Raw genomic sequence first — 21,600 nt, 5'->3', positions numbered from 1 at the left:
ACTCCTTGTGAAGGACATCATTTAAATCCAAATTAGTTTAGATATTTTTCAAAGCTTCATCTCTCTTCTGCCTTCACTTAGCCAGCTCTTTCTGTGTGTTGATCTATGGTATGATTCAATTGTATTTTTACTAACAGAATTGTGAGACTAAGTTGGGTAATATGCATGGATGTCTGCCTTTCCATGTTTGGATGAATGGTGACCAATTATATCTTAGATTGACCACATTTAGTGTCTGAGGTATTTTATTGTGGCAATGACATCTAATTAGCCCATAATTAATGCATAATCTAATATATTGAACTGATTTTCTTTCTCTTTAAGTTGAAGTCGTGTGCTTATTTTATATAGTATGGTCTTCAAATTTTAAAAAACTGTTACTAATTAATCTTTGGGCAGGGTATAGATAAAAAATCATTTTATTGGGTTGGTAAGATTGTTTATTGAATATGCCCAAGGGGGAGTGCTTTGGTATCTTCCAATCTTATAATGATCAAAGGAATCTAAGTTTTTAGTTATATACAGGAAGCTCAACCTCTTTAGAATTCCTTTTTGTTTCTCCTTTCATTTGCTCTACATGACACATAAAGGCATGTCCGCAACTTTGCTTGCCAAAGCTCCTTTACAGCTAACCTAAATATTGGGCACCCAAATGATAAATGAATGAATAGATTTTCCCAACTCCCATATTGTAGCACAATGAAGATGGTTTTCATTTGTTTTGCTTCTTACACATACACCGCTGATTTATATCCAAATTCCAAAAACCAACTTTAGGGGCTCCTTGACCTGCTGAACTTGAATGTTCACTCCCTGTTAATGCCCCCTGAAAAGAACTAACTGACACTCTTTGCCAATTTTGAATATATAGAATCCTAAACCATGATTTGAATTGTAATTTAGTCTACCATTGACTCATGTTACCTAATTCAATGGTTCTTTTATAGAGAATATTCTTAGTTAAATGTAATTATGAAAATGCAATTTGTAAAAGAGCTTTCACAACCCTTTGGGAATAGAGACAAACCGAAAGTTTTGGGGATTAGACGGTCTTGGCAATCTATTGGGTTAATTAGCAAGATAAAAATTCTATGGAGTTTTGACGATTCAAGAGAAGGAAATGTTAATTTTTGAGAGATGACCTCAATTCTTAGCTTCTCTTTGGGCTTTGGAAGCAAGTAGTTTTAAGATACTTCTCTATTACTTTTGGGTCAGATCTTACTGTAGAATGCTTAGAGGATTTTAGTTCAGTTTTGTTTGTCACAGGTGAGTTAGCTCTGTACAGGGAGCTATTCAACAATGAACTGTACATGTCCAGGTTTCTTTTGGGTCCAGTGGACAGCTTGTTGAAATTTTGTACCTCCGTTTTCTATTTGTATCAAATATTTTAAAAAATAACAAGAGAGAGAAATTTTTTTATAGCAATAGATCGTGCCAAAAATAAACTTGCTTACCATCTCCGTTATGGAAACCAATTTATTTGAGAACAAATTGAAGACTTTTTTTCCAAATTCAAAATGTCCGTGTGTGAGTATGTATATAGAGTAGATCAGAAGTGGAAGGTACATTTGGTTTTGAGGGCTATAATTTTGTTTTGCTGTTGCATTGACAGTGATTAGTTTGAATTGGAACTTTCATTGATTCATAGTACTCATCAAATTGGGTATTGCTGCCACTTTGCTCATGTTTGCTCATCATGAAATTTTATGATTTTCATCACTTGCCTCAAGATTGTTTTTGCTCATAGGTACACTGGAAGTGGAGTCAAAGAATTACACGATTATTGATTCAGTGCCTGGAATCCACTGAGTACATGGAAATTCGTAATGCTCTTATAATGTTGACAAAAATATCTGGTGTTTTCCCAGTTACTAGAAAAAGTGGGATCAACCTTGAAAAGCGGGTAAGAAATATATATTGTACAATCAGCCACTTTCTCTCTTGCCTTCCTATTTTCAAATTTGGTTTACCATAATCAATTTGTTCATAATCTCCCCTGTGATTCAGGTAGCTAAAATTAAAAGTGATGAAAGAGAGGATCTCAAGGTATTGGCAACTGGTGTTGCTGCTGCTTTGGCTGCTAGAAAAGTAAGCTATAATATTAATTGTGCTTAACTGTGCATGGTTTAACATGTACTAAGTTTTCTTGTTTTTTGCAGCCTACATGGGTTACAGATGAAGAATTTGGCATGGGATATCTTGAACTGAAACCTGCTCCTTCAATGGCTTCCAAGTCTTTATCTGGTAATGTAGTGGCTGTGCAAAATGGTTCTTCCCTAAATGTTTCTCAAAGTGATCTTGGCTCTGGAAAAACAGTTTCCGCTGTAACGCAACATTTAGATTCTGGAAATTCAGTTAAAGACCCAATTTCAAGAACAAAACCTGCTGATGGGAGGTTGGAAAGAACAGAAAGTGTCCCGTCTGGAAAATCTGATCAAGGACATCTAAAACCAAAAAGTGGTTCATTGGCCAATGGTTCTGATATTCATTCATCCATGTCAGCTCCTGCACAAGGGGGAACATTAAGATCAGTGGAAAATCAAAAACAGGTTGATGAATCTGCAAATAGAACCTTGGATGAAAATATGGCCAAAGTTGCTACAAAGAATTCTGCTGACTCTGAGGTATGATCTGAATCTCATTTTTTGTATTTTGTGGCTGGACATGCTGAATTCATTGACAGTTTTTGTATGATTGGCATTAAGTTCCTTAGTAATAGTGGGTTCAAAGAGTTTTCGGCTTATTTTCATACAATTTATGCGTGCAATTTCTCATGTAGAGGCACCAAGTATACATCTAAATAATGATAAGACAATTTTTCTGGAGAAGATCATTCATGGAAGTATAAAGATAAGAGTTGGTAGGTATTGAACCGGTCGAGACAGGTATGATACCTGTCTCATGGGATATCTGGGGAATGTATGTTATAGGTCTCATGTGAAAGAGGATTTGAGTAGTTAATCATCTGAAAATAATTCTTGTAGATGAAAGAACATCTATAGAGTTGGAACTGGGTTTTCTTGGTTTCTTGTTTTAAGAAAAATTCTTTTGATAATGGTAGAAGAAACTGTGATTTCTCCAGATTGCAGCTTGGAAGTTAAGTGAAATTCTTAATAAGTACTGTTATAGATAGCCTATTAATAACTAATTGTAACCTATAATTTTTGTCTTTTAAAAAATTATACTCCCAAGTATGTACATGTATTTGGCACATTGAAATTTGGTTGAAAAAGTATAATAAAGAATCTATATATGTAAATCTTGTAGGCGCGATAGTAGTTTGTGATGATGTTCTCTAAAAAGATTCGTAGAGTTTTTGCTGGGTTGTTGGTTGAGTTGTTAGGTGGGGAGTGCGTCTATGTGCATAAACACATATTTTTAATGTTCAGATTTCTTGTATCATTTCTGTATCTAGATGGGGAGATTCTAGTACAATAAGAATAGAATCTATAGCAAAGTGAGTAGACAGTAAACAAACTACACTATAACAACTGATTCATAGCGCAATTGCACCCCAATTCAAATTAATGAAGTGTATTTTTAAATATACTTGAAAGATAAGAATTATTATTTATCTTTCCTTTAGTCAGTAACATGTGTGTTTACAATAGTTTTCCTTTTCTTTTAAATTTTTACGTTTACTCTTTGCAGTCCAAAGCTTCAGCGAAACGATCCCTGCCAACTGGATCACTTACTAAGGCAACAAAACAGGATCTTACAAAGGATGATAAATCTGGAAAAACTGTTGGCAGAAATTCTGGCTCTTCCGTCAATGACAGAGATGTGCTTTCTCATGCTTCAGAGGGCAAGCAAGTTGGAGCTTCTAATGTTTCTTCATCAAGATCAGAGATGCATGCTGCTGACTCAAAGGTGGATAGTGGAGTTGTCAAGTCTTCTGACATGAAGTTTTCTGGTGGTAGGAATGATAGCAGTGAGGTGTCTGATGCTCCAAGGGCCTCTTCTTCCCGAATTGTTCATTCTCCAAGACATGATAACTCTGCTGCTGTTTCAAAATCTAGTGACAAACTTCAAAAAAGAAACAGTCCTGCTGAAGATCCCGACAGACCAAGTAAACGATATAAAGGAGACTCTGAACCAAGAGATGTTGATATTGAAGTTAAATTATCTGACAGAGAGAGGTCCCAGGATCCTCGATTTGTGGATCTTGAGAAAACAGGCACGGATGAACAAAATATGCATAGGTCCATGGACAAGCCTTTGGATAGGTCAAAAGATAAAAGCAATGAAAGATATGATAGAGACCATAGGGAAAGAGTAGACCGTCTTGATAAGTCCCGGGGAGATGATATTATTGCTGAAAAACCTAGGGATAGGTCCATGGAAAGGTATGGAAGGGAGCGTTCAGTTGAGAGAGGGCAAGATAGAGGTAGTGATAGGAGTTTTGATAGACCTTCTGACAAAGTGAAGGATGATAGAAACAAAGATGACAGAAGTAAATTACGATACAATGACTCATCTTCAGAAAAGTCTCATGATGATCGATTTCATGGTCAAAGTTTGCCTCCACCACCTCCCCTGCCCCCTCATATGATCCCCCAATCTGTTAATGCTGGTAGACGAGATGAAGATGCTGCTGATAGAAGGTTTGGAAATACCAGACATTCACAAAGGCTTTCTCCAAGACATGATGATAAAGAGCGAAGAAGATCGGAAGAAAATTCTTTAGTTTCACAAGATGATGCCAAACGTCGGAGAGAAGATGATTTTCGAGAGAGAAAGAGAGAAGAACGAGAGGTGTCGTCATTGAAGGTAAGTTCCAGAGCTTAGTTGTTCTAATTTTATTATATAGATGCAATGTTGAATAAGCATTTTTACGGTATTCATGGGGCAAAATCTGGAAGCTCAATGCGCTTCCTGTATGAGCTTATCAAGCTTATTATGATTGATTATATCTAGGCCATTGAAGTTTCTTTGATGGCTTATTGCCTAAGGGACTTGACTTTTAGTCCTTATGGAGGAGACTTGCTCATCCAGTGGTTATGATATCTCAATAATGTTTAGGCCTTCAAGTCTAGGACGGCCATTGTAGATATTTTCATTTTGATATCTCAATCACATTTAGGTCAACAGTTCCAGAATGTCATTTGCGAAAATTGACTATCTTAAATTTGAATTATATTTTATGCAGTTTTTCTTTATTATTCATCTTTGAGCCAAATTACTTTTAACATGTGAGGACTTCCTGTTTACTCTCCTCGCATGTTTGTGAAATAAAGCATTTTAATCAACAATTTTTGTTTATGGTTTCACATTAAGTTTATTTAAACTATTAAAACTGTAAAATGCTCAGAAGCTAATCACATCATGAATTTCCAGCATGAATTTATCTAGTGAACAATTAGTCTCTTGACCCTGGATGTTAATAACTTGTTGTAATGTTTGGTAAATTGTTTTCTTTTTCTTTCACTGGTGTTTATATTAAACGTATTAATATCTGTTTAAAACTCTTCTTACAGTCTTACTTGCTATAAATAGCTATGCAGTTTTATAATTTCAGTTAGTTGCAATCATTTTTCTACCCTGTTTATAGAAAAGTTTGAACCCTTACGACGTCAAAGCATCTGAAGTCCTGTGTATGATGCATTTATGTGTTATATCACTCAATTGCTGCATTATGTAGGTGGATGAAAGAGAGAGAGATCGGGAGAAGGATAGGGACAAAGCAAACCTTCTGAAGGAGGATATGGATGCTAATGTTGCCTCTAAGAGACGGAAACTAAAAAGAGAGCATCTTCCATCAGGGGAAGCCGGTGAGTATTCTCCTGTGGCTCCACCACCTCCTCCCCTTGCTATCGGTGTCTCGCAGTCGTATGATGGACGAGATAGGGGAGACCGAAAGGGAGCCATGATGCAGCGTGGTGGTTACATGGAAGAGCAAAATATGAGGGTTCATGGAAAAGAAGCAGCCACCAAGATGACTCGTCGTGATTCAGATCCGTATCCTTAAAAGTCCACTTCATTGATCATCATGCATGTAATCTAAAAATGCATTTTATCCATTTATCTTTTGTTCTTTTACCATTTGACATGCTTGCATATTGCTGGCATTCTTAATTTTCAACCGATAGTGTACCAGAATTTGCAAGTCCTTAATCAGGGCCCAGAATGTATGACCGAGAGTGGGAAGATGAGAAGCGGCAAAGAGCTGAACAGAAGAGGAGACATCGGAAGTAGTATTCTTCGAGGGAAACTAGTTGCCTTAGTGCAAGTTGACCAACTGTTCATTTCCTCGTCTTGATGTTAGCTTAATGTACATTTTTGTTGTTTCTTGCTAGGTCGTCAGCTAAATACGCAAAAGAAATTAGAATGCTTGAACTGGGGTTTTGCCCATCATCCTTAACCCTTATGTCCCAGTTGCAGATTTGCTGTAGTCTTGGATTTTACTATTGCTTTCAAAAATTTATTTGGAAAAAGCGTGTCAAATGAGAAGTTGAAACTGATTCATACCCTGTACGAATGCTGTAAATTCAATTAGTCTTTAGTCAAGTAATTATTCCAACTCTTTATCCTCGTTTCTTCTAAATTTGATTACAGTGGTTGAGAACTGATTCTTCTGGAGGGGGAAAAAAAAAAGAACACTAACAGAAGACATGGCTTGAAATCAAATGAAAAGCTGAAGCAACTTTATTCTTATTAGAACAGAAGAATCAATGTAATGTCCACTCGAGGTTTATTCATTCATTATTACATAAATCATTTTCAGGTATGAATCTAACATGAAATTTTATTTGCCTAGAGTTGCATTCCCCATAGATACATGGGTTTATTCAGATATGATCCATGATGATATGGCATATTATAAGGTTGATTAAAAGGATTTGCAGCACCAGGATTATACACTTGTATCTGTTCTCTTTCTCTCGTCCTTCAAATTGCTTTGACCACAAGGCAAGTTTACAGATGCATCAAGAAGATCCTCCCAGCTATCATCTTCACTATCTTCAAACCTAATCAATGGCTCTCTCTCCTCTTCGCTTGGAGCAACTCCATCTTCTTCAAATTTCTCCCATTCGGTACTCACGACAGTTCCCTTTCTAACTACAATTTGTTTGTCTCCCTCATCTTCTGTTAACTTTGGTGTCAAGTTCGATGATGCCGATGAAGAACTTGATGACAACGACGAATCTGTTAGCTGCCACATTCCATGGAGAAAAGTCTCGAGAGCCTGAATTTGTATCTGTGGAATCCGATCAACAAATGGGTATTCATATGCTCCACATAACCCCATTGCCTTACACCAATCATAGAATTCACAAAGTTGATTTGCTTGCAAAGCTGCTTTCTTGTAGATCCCAAAAGCCAATATGCAACTTTTGTACGGCATTTGAAACAAACTGTCCAATACCAAAACAATTTCTCTTCTAAATGTTGTGTAACAGATGAAACTATCCCGGATTATAAACTTCATTGCTATTTCAACAATGGAGCTCCTGGCTGCAACCCCACTTGGCCTGCACTCCATTACTCTATCAATCAAGCTTTGAAGTTGTGTCAACACTTCAATCATCCTCCCAACTAACTTCATTTTATCCAGTAAGCACTCGCTCTCAGGCGTTTCTTCATCATATGACGCTTCCCTATCCAAAGCAAAGCAATCCAGTGCTTCATTGAGCAAGTGAGCGTATGATCGAATAAATCCGTTGTAATCTTCCGGGGTCGACGACGACTCATCTCTAAAGTAACACGGGTTCAGAGACAGGTAACCGTTGGTTCGGGTCCATAACAACTCGGTTCGGAAAGGGCTGTTTTCAGGCAGTGACCTTAGCAAACGGTGGAGGAGAATCAAACATTTAAGTGCAACTCTCCAGCTGTGAGTCTTGGTGAAACGTCGAGTGAAGCTGATCGAAAAGGCGCGAAACGACGAAGGAGAGACGGAGAAGATTTTGAGAAGCTCATGAACGTATTTATCTGGTAATGGTAAATCATCTGGGGCTGTTGCCTTCACAATGATGAGTTCAACATCGCAAAATCCTCCTGCTGTTGCAACTTTAGCATAACTGACACTGCTGTGTTCTTTAACACAAGTGAAAAGTTGCCTGAGTCGCTTGTGCATGGTGTTTGTGAACTCAGAAAAAAGAGATAGAAAGAGGGTTTTGGAATGAGAGCATTAATAATTTAGCTTGGGTTTTGTTTTATGGGGATGAAAATGAAGCTTAGAAAATAACGAGATGAAGTAGAGGTTTGTTGTTAGAATATGACAGAAGATTGATTGGTATTTCAAGTGTTTTTGCTTTGGTTGGATCAAAGCTACAAGTAATAGAAAATATGTATCCTTGTTCTTTCCAAAGTTACGCTTCGTTGTCACCAGTTTGGATAATGCAATGCCATATTTTATGCTTAATTTGTTGGTGCTGTAATGTCGTATTTTCATATTCTCATTTAAATAGATAATGAATGTAAAGTGCAATATGTGTACTTTAGATTGGTTTATCAAATTACAAGTTGCCAAGAAAGATGCTTCTTGTTCTTGTTCTTTTCTTGAAAACAAAGTTGGTTACAAGTGGAAACCCATTAAATAATAAAACTTTATAGTTAGAATTATTCTTTCTCTTTATTTGTATAAAATAACCCCCTTTTTTATTTTTTATCAATCCTTATTTAAGTGAGAGATGAAACTTAATTATATATTAAGAAAATAGATGGGTAAAATAACATTCACTTTTCTCAAAGTGTTGTTTAATTTAAACGTATAGCATTTCTATTTCTATTTGTAAGTAGAAGGATCGACAACAATATCTATGCAACTTTTCCTTTTTCCTTTTTACTTTTGTATCATATTATTTTATCTAACAATAATCATCTTAAATTATATGTTACTTTTAGGTTGTGTTTTAAAACCCGGCTTGACCTAATTGGTTAAACCGGGACTTAAGGCTTTCATCGAGCGAAGTTACCAATTTCCCTATTCACCCAAAACCTTAAAAATTATGATAATGATTGACGAACAATTAAAGGTTGGGATGTTGGGGCTTTTGAAGAGGAAGGGCCTGTGAGTACAATGGTGGCGACGGAGGTGATTTCCAATGAGTGAATCGACCAAAAATTGAAAAAAACTAGCAATGGCAACAGTCAGCTTTTGCCAACCATTGGCGAGGCGAACCGGGGTGGGGTAAGATGTGTTTCGATTAAGAGGCCGAGGAGAGTATTTTCGTGGTGATGGAGAGGGTTGTCGATACCAACGGTGGTGAGATCTGACCGAAATCAATCAATGTTGGCGTTGGTGAGATCTGGCCAAAATCAGTTGATTTCGACCAAATCTTGGGTAGATTTTATGGGGAATATGCTCAAGGGATGAGGATTGTGTTTGGTGTGTCACCGTCGCTAACTAGTCAATTGCAGATTTATATATAGGGTGTGTTTGCTAAATTTCAAACATGTAGAGACTTAACAAATTTTTAGGGGTGTATTTGCTTAATTTTAAACTTTTTGACACCTGGTTTGACTGGTTAACTAGGGACCTGGCAACTTTGTCGAGTTTTACCCCCGATTGGTTATCAAAACATTGCTTTTAGGGTTAATGACATTAATCGTCCTGAAATATGATAAATAACAAAAATTTCTTTGAGATTTTTAAATTTTCGATGCTAAAATAAACTACAATATAATTTTCAACGATCCACTGATATTTTATTAATAACAAAAGGATTTTTGTTATTTTATTATACCTTATTTTGATCTATTCTTTAACCCTATTTTTATTCATTCATTGTGCAAATAAAATAGATTTGCATGTTTCTCAAAAATTCAAAATTGATCAAAGATTAAATAATCGTCACCCCTAAAGTTTGAAGTTTGTGCCGACCATGACTTTTTGAATAGGTTAATTACATTGTCACCCCTAAAGTTCGGCTCAAAAAATTGCTCTCTCCATGTTCAAGAAACTAACTCTGTTGCCCCACTATTAGCTTCAAAGTTGATATTGGTTAAAAGGTTGATCGACTTTGACCACTTAAATCCCCGTTTTACCCTTACTACCTATAATTTTTTTTTTTTTTTTAACTTAACAACTTTATTGATAAATATATAATTTGTAACTTAATTAATATATTTTATATTAATTTCAAAATATTTTAATATTTTTTAAAAATATTATAAAATTTATAAATGAAAAAAATTATTACATTGAAAAAAATCCCTAAAAAATAGATAATTCCAACCCTAAATCGGAATTCATAAAAATCAAAATCAAACCTTAAAATTAAAATCAAACACATCTAAACTTTAAAATGCACCTTCCTAAAAATCAAAATCCCTATAATTTAAAATACATTTAGACCTTAAAAATATATATATTTTTTTTCATTTTTTATGTTAACTTAAAATTATTGTATCTTGTTATTCACCTCTTTCCGATCGACGTAATTTAATACGCTAACTAGTTAAAAAGTACGCCAATGAAAAAATGTTTCACACTAATAGCGTAGAAAATTATACCAACAACGAAAGACAAATTAACCACTAGCCTTGTGGTGACAAGACTTTAGCCATCTAAGTAGATTACCTAGAGATCTTGTGTTTGAGTCTTACAAAGTGGCTATCTATCACATTTGTGACTTATTTGACCTATTGAGTTTGTAGGGTGTTGATGTGTTTACGGAAGCTTAAAGTGAGTTAAAAATAACATCAAACAACAACACTTCAAGTTTGGCAGCAACTACTCTCCAAAATGGATTGAATCAGCAACAACAACAACAACAACTTACAAAGATAACAAACAACTACACAACAACACAAAATAAATTAAGATGGATATCAATGATTTCCAAGCGTAAAGGCTACGCCACCAGCTTTGGAAGATCACTAATAACACAATTAACACAAGATAACATAAATGATAAAGATCTAACAATCCACGACTTAAAGGTTACACCATTGGCCAATGAAAAATAGACACAACAAATAACAACTTACAAATTAAAGATAGATATCAATGAACTCCATAACGTAAAAGCTAAGCTACTGGCTATGGTTATCACTAACAAGCCAATATCTCCAAGACATAAAGCCAAAGTTACCAATCAAGGAAGAACCACCACAAAATCTTGGCTGGAATTTGGAATTTGGATAAAGGATAAGAGTGAACAACTCTCACTAGAGCTCTCACATTTTCATTCCAAAAATTCAATCTCAACTTGTATTACAACGAAGGGGAAGACCCCTTTATATAGGATTACATTGGACGCCACATAAGAGATAATTATATAGTCAAATTCAAATGACAATGAAAAGATAATTATGACAACATTACTATTAATGGAAGGAGCCATTGAGTCACCCAAGAAGGACAACCTTGTCTTTGCTCGAAATGGAATGTCTTGAGCCACACAAATGTCATAGTTATCATAGCTTTGTCTCCTCGTTGAATGAACCCATGTGCTCCCAATTGACTCCATTTGAATTGTTTTCCCTCCATACAAGTACATTGAAACCAATTAAAATGCTTGGGCTTTTCCTTCATGGATTTGTCTTGGTCCAAATAAATATTGATGGGCTTGAATGTCTTGAAGGTGGATTCACATCAGGTGTTCAATGGACTATAGGGATCCGATTATCAAATAAAAAAAAAAAAAAAAAAAAGACAAAATTTGCACTTCAAACCAGTTGGCATATTTTTAAGAGTAATACTAGTCTTACAAAGAGCTATACAAAGAGACAATCTCTGCCCTTAAAAGAAGGGAAAAAGAGAGAGAGAGAGAGAGGCAATCATGAATTTTAAGGGTAGGGATTGTCTCTTTGTATACCTCTTTGTAAGGCTAGTGTTACTCTATTTTTAAACCAATTGGTGGATTTTCCCACAGTAAGTGTCGAATCAACTGCAATTACTTAAATCCAACATAAACAAAACCAACATACTTTTATTTACATCAAACACAACAACACCCACACCACCAACACTCACAACATTCATAAAAACAATAACTTCCACAACAATAATCACATTAACCCAAAAACCCTTGAAATTTAAAATCCAAAAACCTTAACTCAAACCCAAAATTCTTACATAAACTAAAAAATCCAACAACTTCCTTAAAATTCTCACTACCAAAGTCACCCAAAAATCAGTCAAAGTGCAATTAAAATGCTCATTGTAATTAATCTATAACGTGATTAATGCAATAAAGGAGTGAAAATTTGAAAATAAAAATTGGCTCCAAACTGTTTTTTTTTTTTAATGGGAGAACAATGAAGAAAATTTTGCTTATATACAAGGGTAATTTTGAAAAAAATGACATTTAGTGGTTATATGAGTATAGGGTTTGAAATTTTGATTAATTATGTAGGTCCCAAAAATTTGGTTATTTACATTAAAAACTCAATAAAAGCACTAACCATAGAGACCACATTCAAAACCCTAAAATAAAATCCGAAAAATCAACCATATTATTCGTTCCACCAATGAGGGCTCCAGGCTATGTGGCGTGGCCTTCTCTATTTTTTTTTTCACATTTAAATATTAATATAATTCATAATTGAGATTATTATGAAATTCATGCTTAACTGTGTAATTACTTTAATACCCTTTATATGTTAAACTTCAACGGCTAGTCACACTAATAATGGATGTCGGCATTAGTTTTCTAAATGTGGAGGGGTAAAAAATGTGAGCCAATTCTCAGGGATGAAAATGTAATCAGCCCCTCTTGAGTTTGAAAAGTAACATACTCTCATATTCAAAATCAGTAATCAACAATAAAGGCGGAAGCCCCATCCATAGTTTGCCATAAAGACAACTTGGTACCTAAAAAGTTTGAAAACGAAAATTACCTACCTTCTGTTCAAATCTGTTAGTAAAGCCTGTTTAAATAAGGACAATATAATAATTTAATATCCAACAAAAAAAAAAATATAGCATTCACCATTGACCACATGTCCATTTTCTCTCTATAATATTAATTTTATAAAAATCTTCCTTCTCAATTTCAATTATTTTATTTTTATAATTAATTTTAATTAAAATTCTATCTTCATCTTCCTCACCTCTCACCAGAACCACAATCGCTAGAACTAGGACAACAACTAGCAAAACCTCAAACAAGTGGTGTGCCAAAACTTGGAAAATCAATCATCAATGCCAAAACCAATCGGAAATCCCAAAAAATAAAACAAAAACACAGAAAAAACTCTCCCAATTAATCTCCAACAATCAATTTCCAATCAGAAACTCCGAAAAACACCAATCAATCCCATTTCAACAAACAACAAAAACCCTATGAATTCAATCGACAGTGAAAGGTGAGCAAATGGCGACGAGAAACATGGGGGTTTTGAAGAGGGCACACCGAAAAGAAGATTGGCAGGGAGAGGAAAGGTTTCCGATGATGGGGGCTTCTGGAAAATGGGTGGGGAAGTGCGACAGCTTTGCAAAACCCAAATGGTGAGGCGGCGACGATTGGGAAGTGATGACGAGGATGGGGGGATGGGTATCCCAAAATTAGCCCCGATTCACCACACCCACAAACAAAAACACAAAACAAAACAAAACAAAAAAACCAAAATCAAAACTCTAAAAAGACCCCCATTTTTTTTTTTTTTTTTTTGCCCTTTTATGATAGAGATGAAGAAGATGAAGACGGGAAGAGAGAGAGGAGAAAGGATTTTGATCTGGCCAGCTTCTAGTCCATGTTCTGATGCCGGTTTCTTGCCTAGTGACCGGAGGAAAAAGAGGGAGAAGAAAGGAAAGAAAGAGAAGGGGAAAAGAAGAAGAAAGAGATTTGGACGGATTTTTTAATGTTTTCTTAATGCAAATTTTTTTTTTTTTTACTTTTTAATTTTTTTATGTACAAACCCTGAAAGTTAAATTTACTTTACAAAGATGATAGAATACCAATAATACCATTTTACTTAATGTATTTTACTAACGGATTTGGATAGGAGGTGGATATTTGTCATTTTAAAACTTTTTGGGTATCAATTAATTTTTATAACAAACTCTGGGTAGGTGTAAGTCGTTTTCCCGCAGTCAAAGTCTTGTTCTCTTACTCTCGTGTCCCTAAGTCACCATTATTGAAAGTTCATATCTTCTCCTAAGTTAAATATTAATGCCGTATCCAACCATCACATTGTCCTTTCTGGTTGCATTATTTAATGGAAATCCGTGGTCCAGTCTCAAGTCAACCCAGTAAATATACGCATTAATCAATTGATGCAAAATTAAAGAGACCTTATAGGGCCCTCCAATTTGCTATTATCTAAATATCAATTTAAAAAAAAAAATAACGTAAGAAAATTTATCTTGTTTCTAAGTTCAAAGATTTCTGTATAGATTTTTTTTAAATGGTTACAATTAATCTTTTAATTATGTTTTTCAGTTTTGACTTTGTGTTTATAAAAACAAAAACCCTTAACTTTTTTCTTTGATTTGTAGCTGACTGATTTGAAAATTGATCAAATTAATTGAGTGTTTGATGGTTGATTCAGTCTACGTAAATTAATCAATTAAGAAATTTGTTTATATCTAAATTTATTTTAACTTGATTATTACTATTGTGACCCCTTTCTGTCAACAATGCACTACTGATATTTCCTCGAAGATCACGCTATAATAATTCCAAAAACATAGAAGATTAATGTGAAATTAATTAATATAATGTGAAATTAATTAATATCTAAACATTACTCACTCATAATAACAAAAAATTTCTCGAGATTTTAAAAATAATTAGAATTTCTCTATTATTAAATATTAAAATAAATTATAAGAATATAATTTGATAATATTTATTAATTTATAACGCTATAAATTCAATGGCTCGTTATCAGTTCATAATCATAAGAAATTTTTTATTATTTGAAGAGAATTAATATTATTAACTTTTTAATAATTGTTATAACTTCGATATGTAAATTTTTCTACCTTAAAAGTTAGAACCAAAAGCTCTGGAGACTAGAGTCAACAGTCGTTGGTAAACGCAGCAACGGCCATTCAATCCTTCAAAGCCGCCATTAAATATCTTCACCACCTTCAACTCTCCAGTGCTTCACATTTCACATCCAAAACACAAACCTAAGCCTATCACATGTCTCTCTTCTTCTTCTTCTTCTTCCTCATCTCAACACTCCCTTCCCCTTCATTCTCCCAAAACCTCTCTTCCTTCTCCTACTTAGACTCACCATGGCGTCCCACCGACAACAAACTCCTCCTCTCTCCCAACTCCCGCTTCGCCGCCGGCTTCCAACGTCTCCCCTTTTCCCCTGACCGCTTCACCTTCTCCGTTTGGTACCTCAACATATCCCAAACCACCGTCGTCTGGTCCGCCAACGATCCCAACTCCCCTCTCAACTCCAACGCCTCTCTTCTAATCTCCAACACCAGTCAGCTCCGCCTGGTCAACGCCTCCGGCTCCAACTTGTGGCCCGGAACAACATCAGGTAACCAAAACTCTTCTAAACTCGTGTTACAAGATAACGGCAATCTTGTATACGATAAATGGCAGAGTTTTGATCTTCCTACCGACACAATCTTGCCGAATCAAACCATTACTCCCAGCACGAAACTAGTCTCCAATAATAGTCAATTCAACTTCTTGAATGGGTCGGTGTTGGTCTTTCTTTCTTCCAATGACAGTTACTGGAGCTCGGATAATAGGTTTCAAGTTCTTGACGAAGATGGCCAGATGACACAAGCGAATTCAGCTTCATTCATTTCAGCGGATTTTGGCGCTGCCCGGTTGCGAAGATTGAAACTTGACGACGATGGTAATCTGAGAATTTACAGTTTTGATCAGAGTCTAAATAAATGGACACCAGTGTGGCAAGCCGTTCAAGAACTGTGTACAGTTCATGGCGTCTGCGGAGAAAACGCTATATGCGTAAACGACGCCTCAGGCTCGGATTCAACCTCCTGTGTTTGCCCACCGGGGTTCAAGAACAGCTCCGGTCAAGCTAACAGTTCCTGTGAAAGGAAAATTCAGCTAAAAAATCTGGGAAACACCATGTTTTTACCTCTTGATTATGTTAACTTTTCCGGTGGCTCCAACCAAACGAGTCTCAATGTTGCCAATTTTTCTCTCTGTGAATCAAGTTGCTTGAAGAACCCGAAATGTCTCGGATTCGGATTCAAGTACGACGGACAAGGCTATTGTGTTATTCAGGACAAATTACTATACGGGTATTGGTCTCCGGGCACTGAAATGACATTCTTTTTGCGGGTGGACAAGTCGGAAAAAGATGTCTCAAACTTCACTGGCATGACCAGCTTGTTGGAAACGACATGTCCTGTGAAAATTAGCCTCCCGCAACCGCCGAAAGATTCCAACTCCACGACGAGGAATATCATAATTGTGTGTACGCTTTTTGCAGCTGAGCTGATTTCTGGGGCGTTGTTCTTCTGGGCGTTTTTGAAGAAGTATATCAAATATAGAGACATGGCTCGCACTCTTGGGCTTGAATTGTTGCCCGCCGGTGGGCCGAAGAGGTTCACTTTTTCAGAGCTGAACGCGGCCACTAATGGATTCTCGAATCTTATCGGAAAAGGTGGGTTTGGTGATGTTTATAAAGGGGAATTGCCTGATCATCGAGTTGTTGCCGTGAAGCGTTTGAGTCATGTCACTGGCGGCGATGCCGAGTTTTGGGCTGAGGTCACAATTATTGCCCGTATGCACCACCTGAATTTGGTTAGATTATGGGGCTTCTGTGCCGAGAAAGGTCAAAGGATACTCGTCTACGAGTATGTTCCAAATGGATCTCTTGATAAGTATCTCTTTCGGGTGGGTCAAATTGGGTCTTCCATACCCGGAATGAAGTTGGATCCGGTCGTGAACGATCAAGAAAAGCCCGTTCTTGATTGGAATATCCGGTATCGGATTGCACTTGGGGTGGCAAGAGCAATTGCATATTTACATGAAGAGTGTTTGGAGTGGGTTTTACATTGCGATATCAAACCCGAAAACATACTTCTCGGGGATGATTTTTGCCCGAAAATTTCTGATTTCGGGCTAGCCAAATTGAGGAAAAAAGAGCATATGGTGAGTATGTCTAGAATCCGAGGGACTCGCGGATACATGGCACCCGAATGGGTAAAATCGGATCCAATTACCCCGAAAGCAGATGTTTACAGTTTCGGAATGGTGTTGTTAGAAATTGTAAGTGGGTCGAGAAATTTTGAGATGCGAGGGTCCTTGATACATAGTGAAGAGTGGTATTTTCCTATGTGGGCTTTTGATAAGGTTTTTAAAGAGATGAAAGTGGAGGACATTTTGGACCGTCACATTAAGAATTCTTATGATAGTCGGTTGCATTTTGATATGGTGGATCGCATGGTGAAGACGGCAATGTGGTGCCTTCAAGATCGGCCGGAGATGAGACCATCAATGGGAAAAGTTGCTAAGATGTTGGAAGGAACGGTGGAGATCATGGAACCAAAGAAGCCCACCATCTTTTTCTTAGGAGAAGAGTAGATAATTTTAGTATATATTTTTAATCTAATGTTTATGTCTTTATAATAAAATACCTATCACGGGCTGATAAGTGATAACGTTTTGGATCCTTGTTATCTACAACTTAAAGATATTTGTTATCTACATCGACTTTTTTTCTGTTTTTCTGTGAGTTGGGATAATGAAGTCAAGTGCCTCCTTCGTTTACGACACGAATGATTATGAAACTTGAGAGAGGGGATTTTTTTTTTTAATTTTATCGGAAATTAACCAATTTTAGGGGTTTAAGTGGAATTAACCACGTTTCAAATGACCAAAACGAAAATAACTATACTATTTATTTTATTACTGTAATACCCCTGATTTAAACACTCAGTCTCAACCTTTCTCCATTTCCTTCAACCCATTTCATACTACTGACTCAAGCTAAATATTTTCCATTTTCGTCACTCTCACTCTTTTTTTTTTAATCACCAAGGGTGTCTGAGTCAGTTTGCATGAACTTCAACTAATCTCGTAAAGTCTTAAAACTGTCGATCGGATAAGCGCTCAAGTGCCACCTGTATTAGTGTTTAGAGGGACTCGAACTTAAAAACTCGTGAAATCTTCTTTTATTCTTTTACTATCAAGCCACCCAATGATGGTTCATTTTCGTCACTCTCCCTTTTACGTATGTTCTTTATCATCTATTACTTAATACAAATTATTATTACCACATTAAATTACAACTTTTTTTTTTGGTAGTTAAAACTTAAAAGGAATTTATTTATCTCTTTTCCTCTTCTTCGTAGTTAAATGAGTATGCATATAAATATAAAATAAATGATAAACAAGTTCAAAAGTTAAAAAAATTGGTAAACCTATGAAAAGTGGGCAAAATAGCATGTAGTTTGCTCCTTTGGGTAAGCTTCCCAATTCACAAACTCATAAGCTTATGCGTATTGATTTATAAAAATACTATGTTTACAATCCAATTTCACAATCTTCTCTTACAGCCCTAACGTGGCGGTAGAGTTGACATTATCACGTCAGCTAAAGACTTTGATTAAATATGAACGATTGTTCCTTAGAGACGAACGGTCATTCCTTGGGAACGAACGACCGTTCATTCATAAAGAATAATCATTCCTCATGAATTGTTCATTCATAAGGAACAAACATTCCTTGTTCCTTCATAAGGAACAGTTGTTCCTCCTGAAGGAACGACCATTCCTCAGGGATGAATGTTGTTCCTTCATAAGGAGCAACTACTCCTTATGAAAGAATGGTCGTTCGTCCCTAAAAAATGATAATTCGTGTCTAGTCAAAGTCATTTAGTGTCTTGGGTGTGATGAGAGCTAACATGACAGTTGTCAACTCAACTGCCACGTTGGAGTTGTAAGAGAAGATTGTAAGGTTAGGTTGTGAGTGTAATATTATTTATTGATTTATAAGATTAATTATCTTGTTTGCCTAAGCTTACGTGAAATGTACAAGAGTTAGAGCGAAACTTACACAAAATGCATAAGAATTGGAGCAAGATAAAACACTATCTGTTTCGATCCCATAACCTAATCAAACACCATTTTTAATCAATTACACATCCAAAACACAACAAAAATACATTCTAGCATATATATTTTAATACATCTCTTAAAGTAACAAAGCTACATAAATAAAAAGCTAAACTAATCCTCACACATTGTAACCTAAAACATAGTCTAATCTCCCATCAAGATCAAGTAAGGGCTTTATTAACAAATTTGAAATCTCAGAGAAAGTGAGTTATAAAGTTATATAAATTGCATAACATTTTCTAATATAAAATTAATTTATTATTTAATGTTTTAACAAATGTAAAGTTAATTTACTAAATATAGATCAATTGATTGCCATGTTTCAATATCTTATTAACTATGTTACTTTTTTATTTGATTCTTTCAGTTACATTGTTCTATATACCATTTTATTTGTGTAATTACTTAAATGTCATTACTGTTGTGTTGTGGCTAATTTCCTAGCGGTCAAATTTGTGCCATGCATCCTTAAGGTGTATCAAAGCCTAATAGTTAGGATTCTCCCACGTGTCGTCCTATCAAAGCTTATCTTTTCTCACAAGATGATTACTGTCACAAACATGGGTTAAGCTACCATTAACATGACCCGGTTTGTCACAAGCATGGAGATTACTAACTTAGACCCTTATTAAGGAGATTATGCGTGCAAGCAACCCCGTAATACTCACTCTCAACCACTATCAGATGAACCAAGTATAAAAGGAACCCACAACCTCCGTTTTAAGGGATGAATTCCAATTTTTAGTAAAGTTCAAAAGGAAAACACATCATACATGTAGAAGAGCGTTAAGAGAGAAAAGGTCGTGAGAGTCAAATGTCTTCCTTTTAGCTCGCGCCCAATTCCCTTTTAATCTCTCTCGATCTTGTAACACCTCTAAGAAATAACATAGCAGTGGATGAGGCTTGGTCTTGGTGCAATTGAACCACTATAAAATTCTCTTTTTGTTCTTGTTTTATTGACTTCGTTGGTTACCAGTAACCACGTGCACATCTTACTTGGCCGCTCCCAAGGTCGTAGGTTAACACAAAACAAGATGAATTTGGTAGACTGTAAAAAATGTATAAAGCAATGAAAGAAAACACAAAAATTTAAGTGGTTTCACTCACAATAATGTGAACCTACATCCTTTGTTGTTGATGAACTTCCATTATGAAGAAATAAGAAATTACAAACTTACGAGACAAGAATAATTCAGCCCGCCTACTGTTCAAAGATTATCTCCCTTCTCAGTTTTATTAAGCTCTTAAGTCTTAGTTTGCTCACCTACTGCTCACTATTTTGTGCGTCTTCACACATTTCTTGAATAACTCTGTAACAAGCCTTTTATACATTGTACAAAGACTTTTTAGAGCCCTAATATAATTTGATAAACTAACAATTTCTTATTAGAATACAACCTTTGACTATTCTAATTCTGTTGATGCTTGATTTCGATACTAATGACTCACACGTGCAAAATGCTAAGCGGGCTTAGAAGTTATACGTGATATGGAAATATGTAACAAGAGAGTAAATAAAAGACGATTTTTATAGTGGTTCGAATGCTCAAAAGCGAATCCTACGTCCACTGTGATTGTATTATTCTCTGACTATTTTTGTGATATTGCCTGTAAGGCGTACAAAGAATGGAGAAAAACTTTGTTTACAGAGGAAAACTAATGAAATGAAGCTCAAATCTATGTCCAGCTCTTATCTGCCCAAAAACCCCCTTTTTCATGAAGAGAGGTGCCCATTTATACACATTTGAGGTCAATGTAATGAGTGTTTTTCAAGTTGCCTTGACACATGGAGAGCTCTCTTTTGTCAATCTCTTAAAATGAGATAGGGTTGATATAAATATCTTTGAGGCGGTATGGGCTTGGCAGCCAGTACACTTTGTCTTTTAGGCACTTGTTGAGTTGACATCAGAGTGACTTTTATGATATTCCCTGTAAGGTGTACAAAGAATGGAGAAAAACTTTGTTTACAGAGAAAAACTAATGAAATGAAGCTCAAATCTATGCCCATCTCTTATCTGCCCAAAAACCTTATTTTTCATGAAGAGAGGTGCCCATTTATACACATTTGAGGTCAATGTAATGAGTGTTTTGCAAGTTGCCTTGACACATGGAAAGCACTCTTCCATCCATCTCTTAAAATGAGATAGGGTTGATATAAATATCTTTGAGGTGGTATAGGCTTGACAGCTAGTACACTTTGTCTTTTAGGCACTTGTTGAGTTGACATCAGTGTGACTTTTTAGGTACAACAACCCCCCCCCCCCCTTCCCCCAAGTTTTTTACAGTGCGTAATCACGCTTCAAAAAATCAGGTCTTTGATTTGAATGGCTGTCGTACTATAGACTGTAGTCTCGAATTGAAAACTATGCTTGGCGTGATCGGGTGCTGAGAGCTAGGACTGCGATCTGAGAGCTTGGAGTTATCCGAAGCTGAGTGGGATCTGATAACTAACATGAAATGTCCAGTAGATGAATTCCTGGAGGGAGCTAACGCCAGAAGCCCAAATGCACGACTTAGAGGCCTTAAACAGACAAGCCAACTTAAAATAACCATAACTTTTGATCCGAGAGGAGTTTTGGAGCCCGTAAAATATCCACGGAAAGCTTGTTCTGAGCTCTACGTCGTGGCAATTGGGAAACTCAATTGGG

The 21,600-nt window shown here is 36.0% G+C and overlaps 3 protein-coding genes across 4 annotated transcripts in view; 2 read left to right on the top strand and 1 right to left on the bottom strand.

The window, feature by feature from the left end:
- The window catches only part of LOC116133566 (THO complex subunit 2), a 31,438-nt gene extending 24,906 nt beyond the window's left edge, over positions 1-6,532 (top strand). For both annotated transcript variants that reach the window (XM_031419261.1, XM_031419262.1), the window contains exons 27-32: positions 1,748-1,903; positions 2,008-2,088; positions 2,160-2,624; positions 3,652-4,770; positions 5,642-5,958; positions 6,126-6,532. In XM_031419261.1, the coding sequence (XP_031275121.1) occupies positions 1,748-1,903; positions 2,008-2,088; positions 2,160-2,624; positions 3,652-4,770; positions 5,642-5,958; positions 6,126-6,195 (2,208 nt within the window). In that variant the 3' untranslated portion in view covers positions 6,196-6,532. The remainder of the gene's footprint in view (positions 1-1,747; positions 1,904-2,007; positions 2,089-2,159; positions 2,625-3,651; positions 4,771-5,641; positions 5,959-6,125) is intronic.
- Positions 6,533-6,787: 255 nt separating this feature from the next.
- Positions 6,788-8,266, bottom strand: LOC116133572 (putative clathrin assembly protein At2g25430). The gene has a single exon (XM_031419267.1). It carries the CDS (start codon positions 8,072-8,074, stop codon positions 6,854-6,856), a length of 1,221 nt encoding a protein of 406 aa, XP_031275127.1. The 5' UTR covers positions 8,075-8,266; the 3' UTR covers positions 6,788-6,853.
- Positions 8,267-14,922: 6,656 nt separating this feature from the next.
- LOC116133575 (G-type lectin S-receptor-like serine/threonine-protein kinase At5g24080) lies at positions 14,923-17,505 on the top strand. The gene has a single exon (XM_031419272.1). The coding sequence runs from the start codon at positions 15,039-15,041 to the stop codon at positions 17,415-17,417; it is 2,379 nt and encodes a 792-aa protein (XP_031275132.1). The 5' UTR covers positions 14,923-15,038; the 3' UTR covers positions 17,418-17,505.
- Positions 17,506-21,600: the final 4,095 nt, after the last annotated feature.

This window comes from Pistacia vera, unplaced genomic scaffold (assembly GCF_008641045.1).
Source record: "Pistacia vera cultivar Batoury unplaced genomic scaffold, PisVer_v2 Contig270, whole genome shotgun sequence".
Classification (NCBI taxonomy): domain Eukaryota; kingdom Viridiplantae; phylum Streptophyta; class Magnoliopsida; order Sapindales; family Anacardiaceae; genus Pistacia; species Pistacia vera.
This window is presented reverse-complemented; position numbering and strand designations above follow the sequence as displayed.

Coding starts and splice junctions, on each gene's coding strand:
- LOC116133575 (XM_031419272.1), top strand. CDS start 15,039: ATGTCTCTCTTCTTCTTCTTCTTCTTCCTCATCTCAACACTCCCTTCC.
- LOC116133572 (XM_031419267.1), bottom strand. CDS start 8,074: ATGCACAAGCGACTCAGGCAACTTTTCACTTGTGTTAAAGAACACAGC.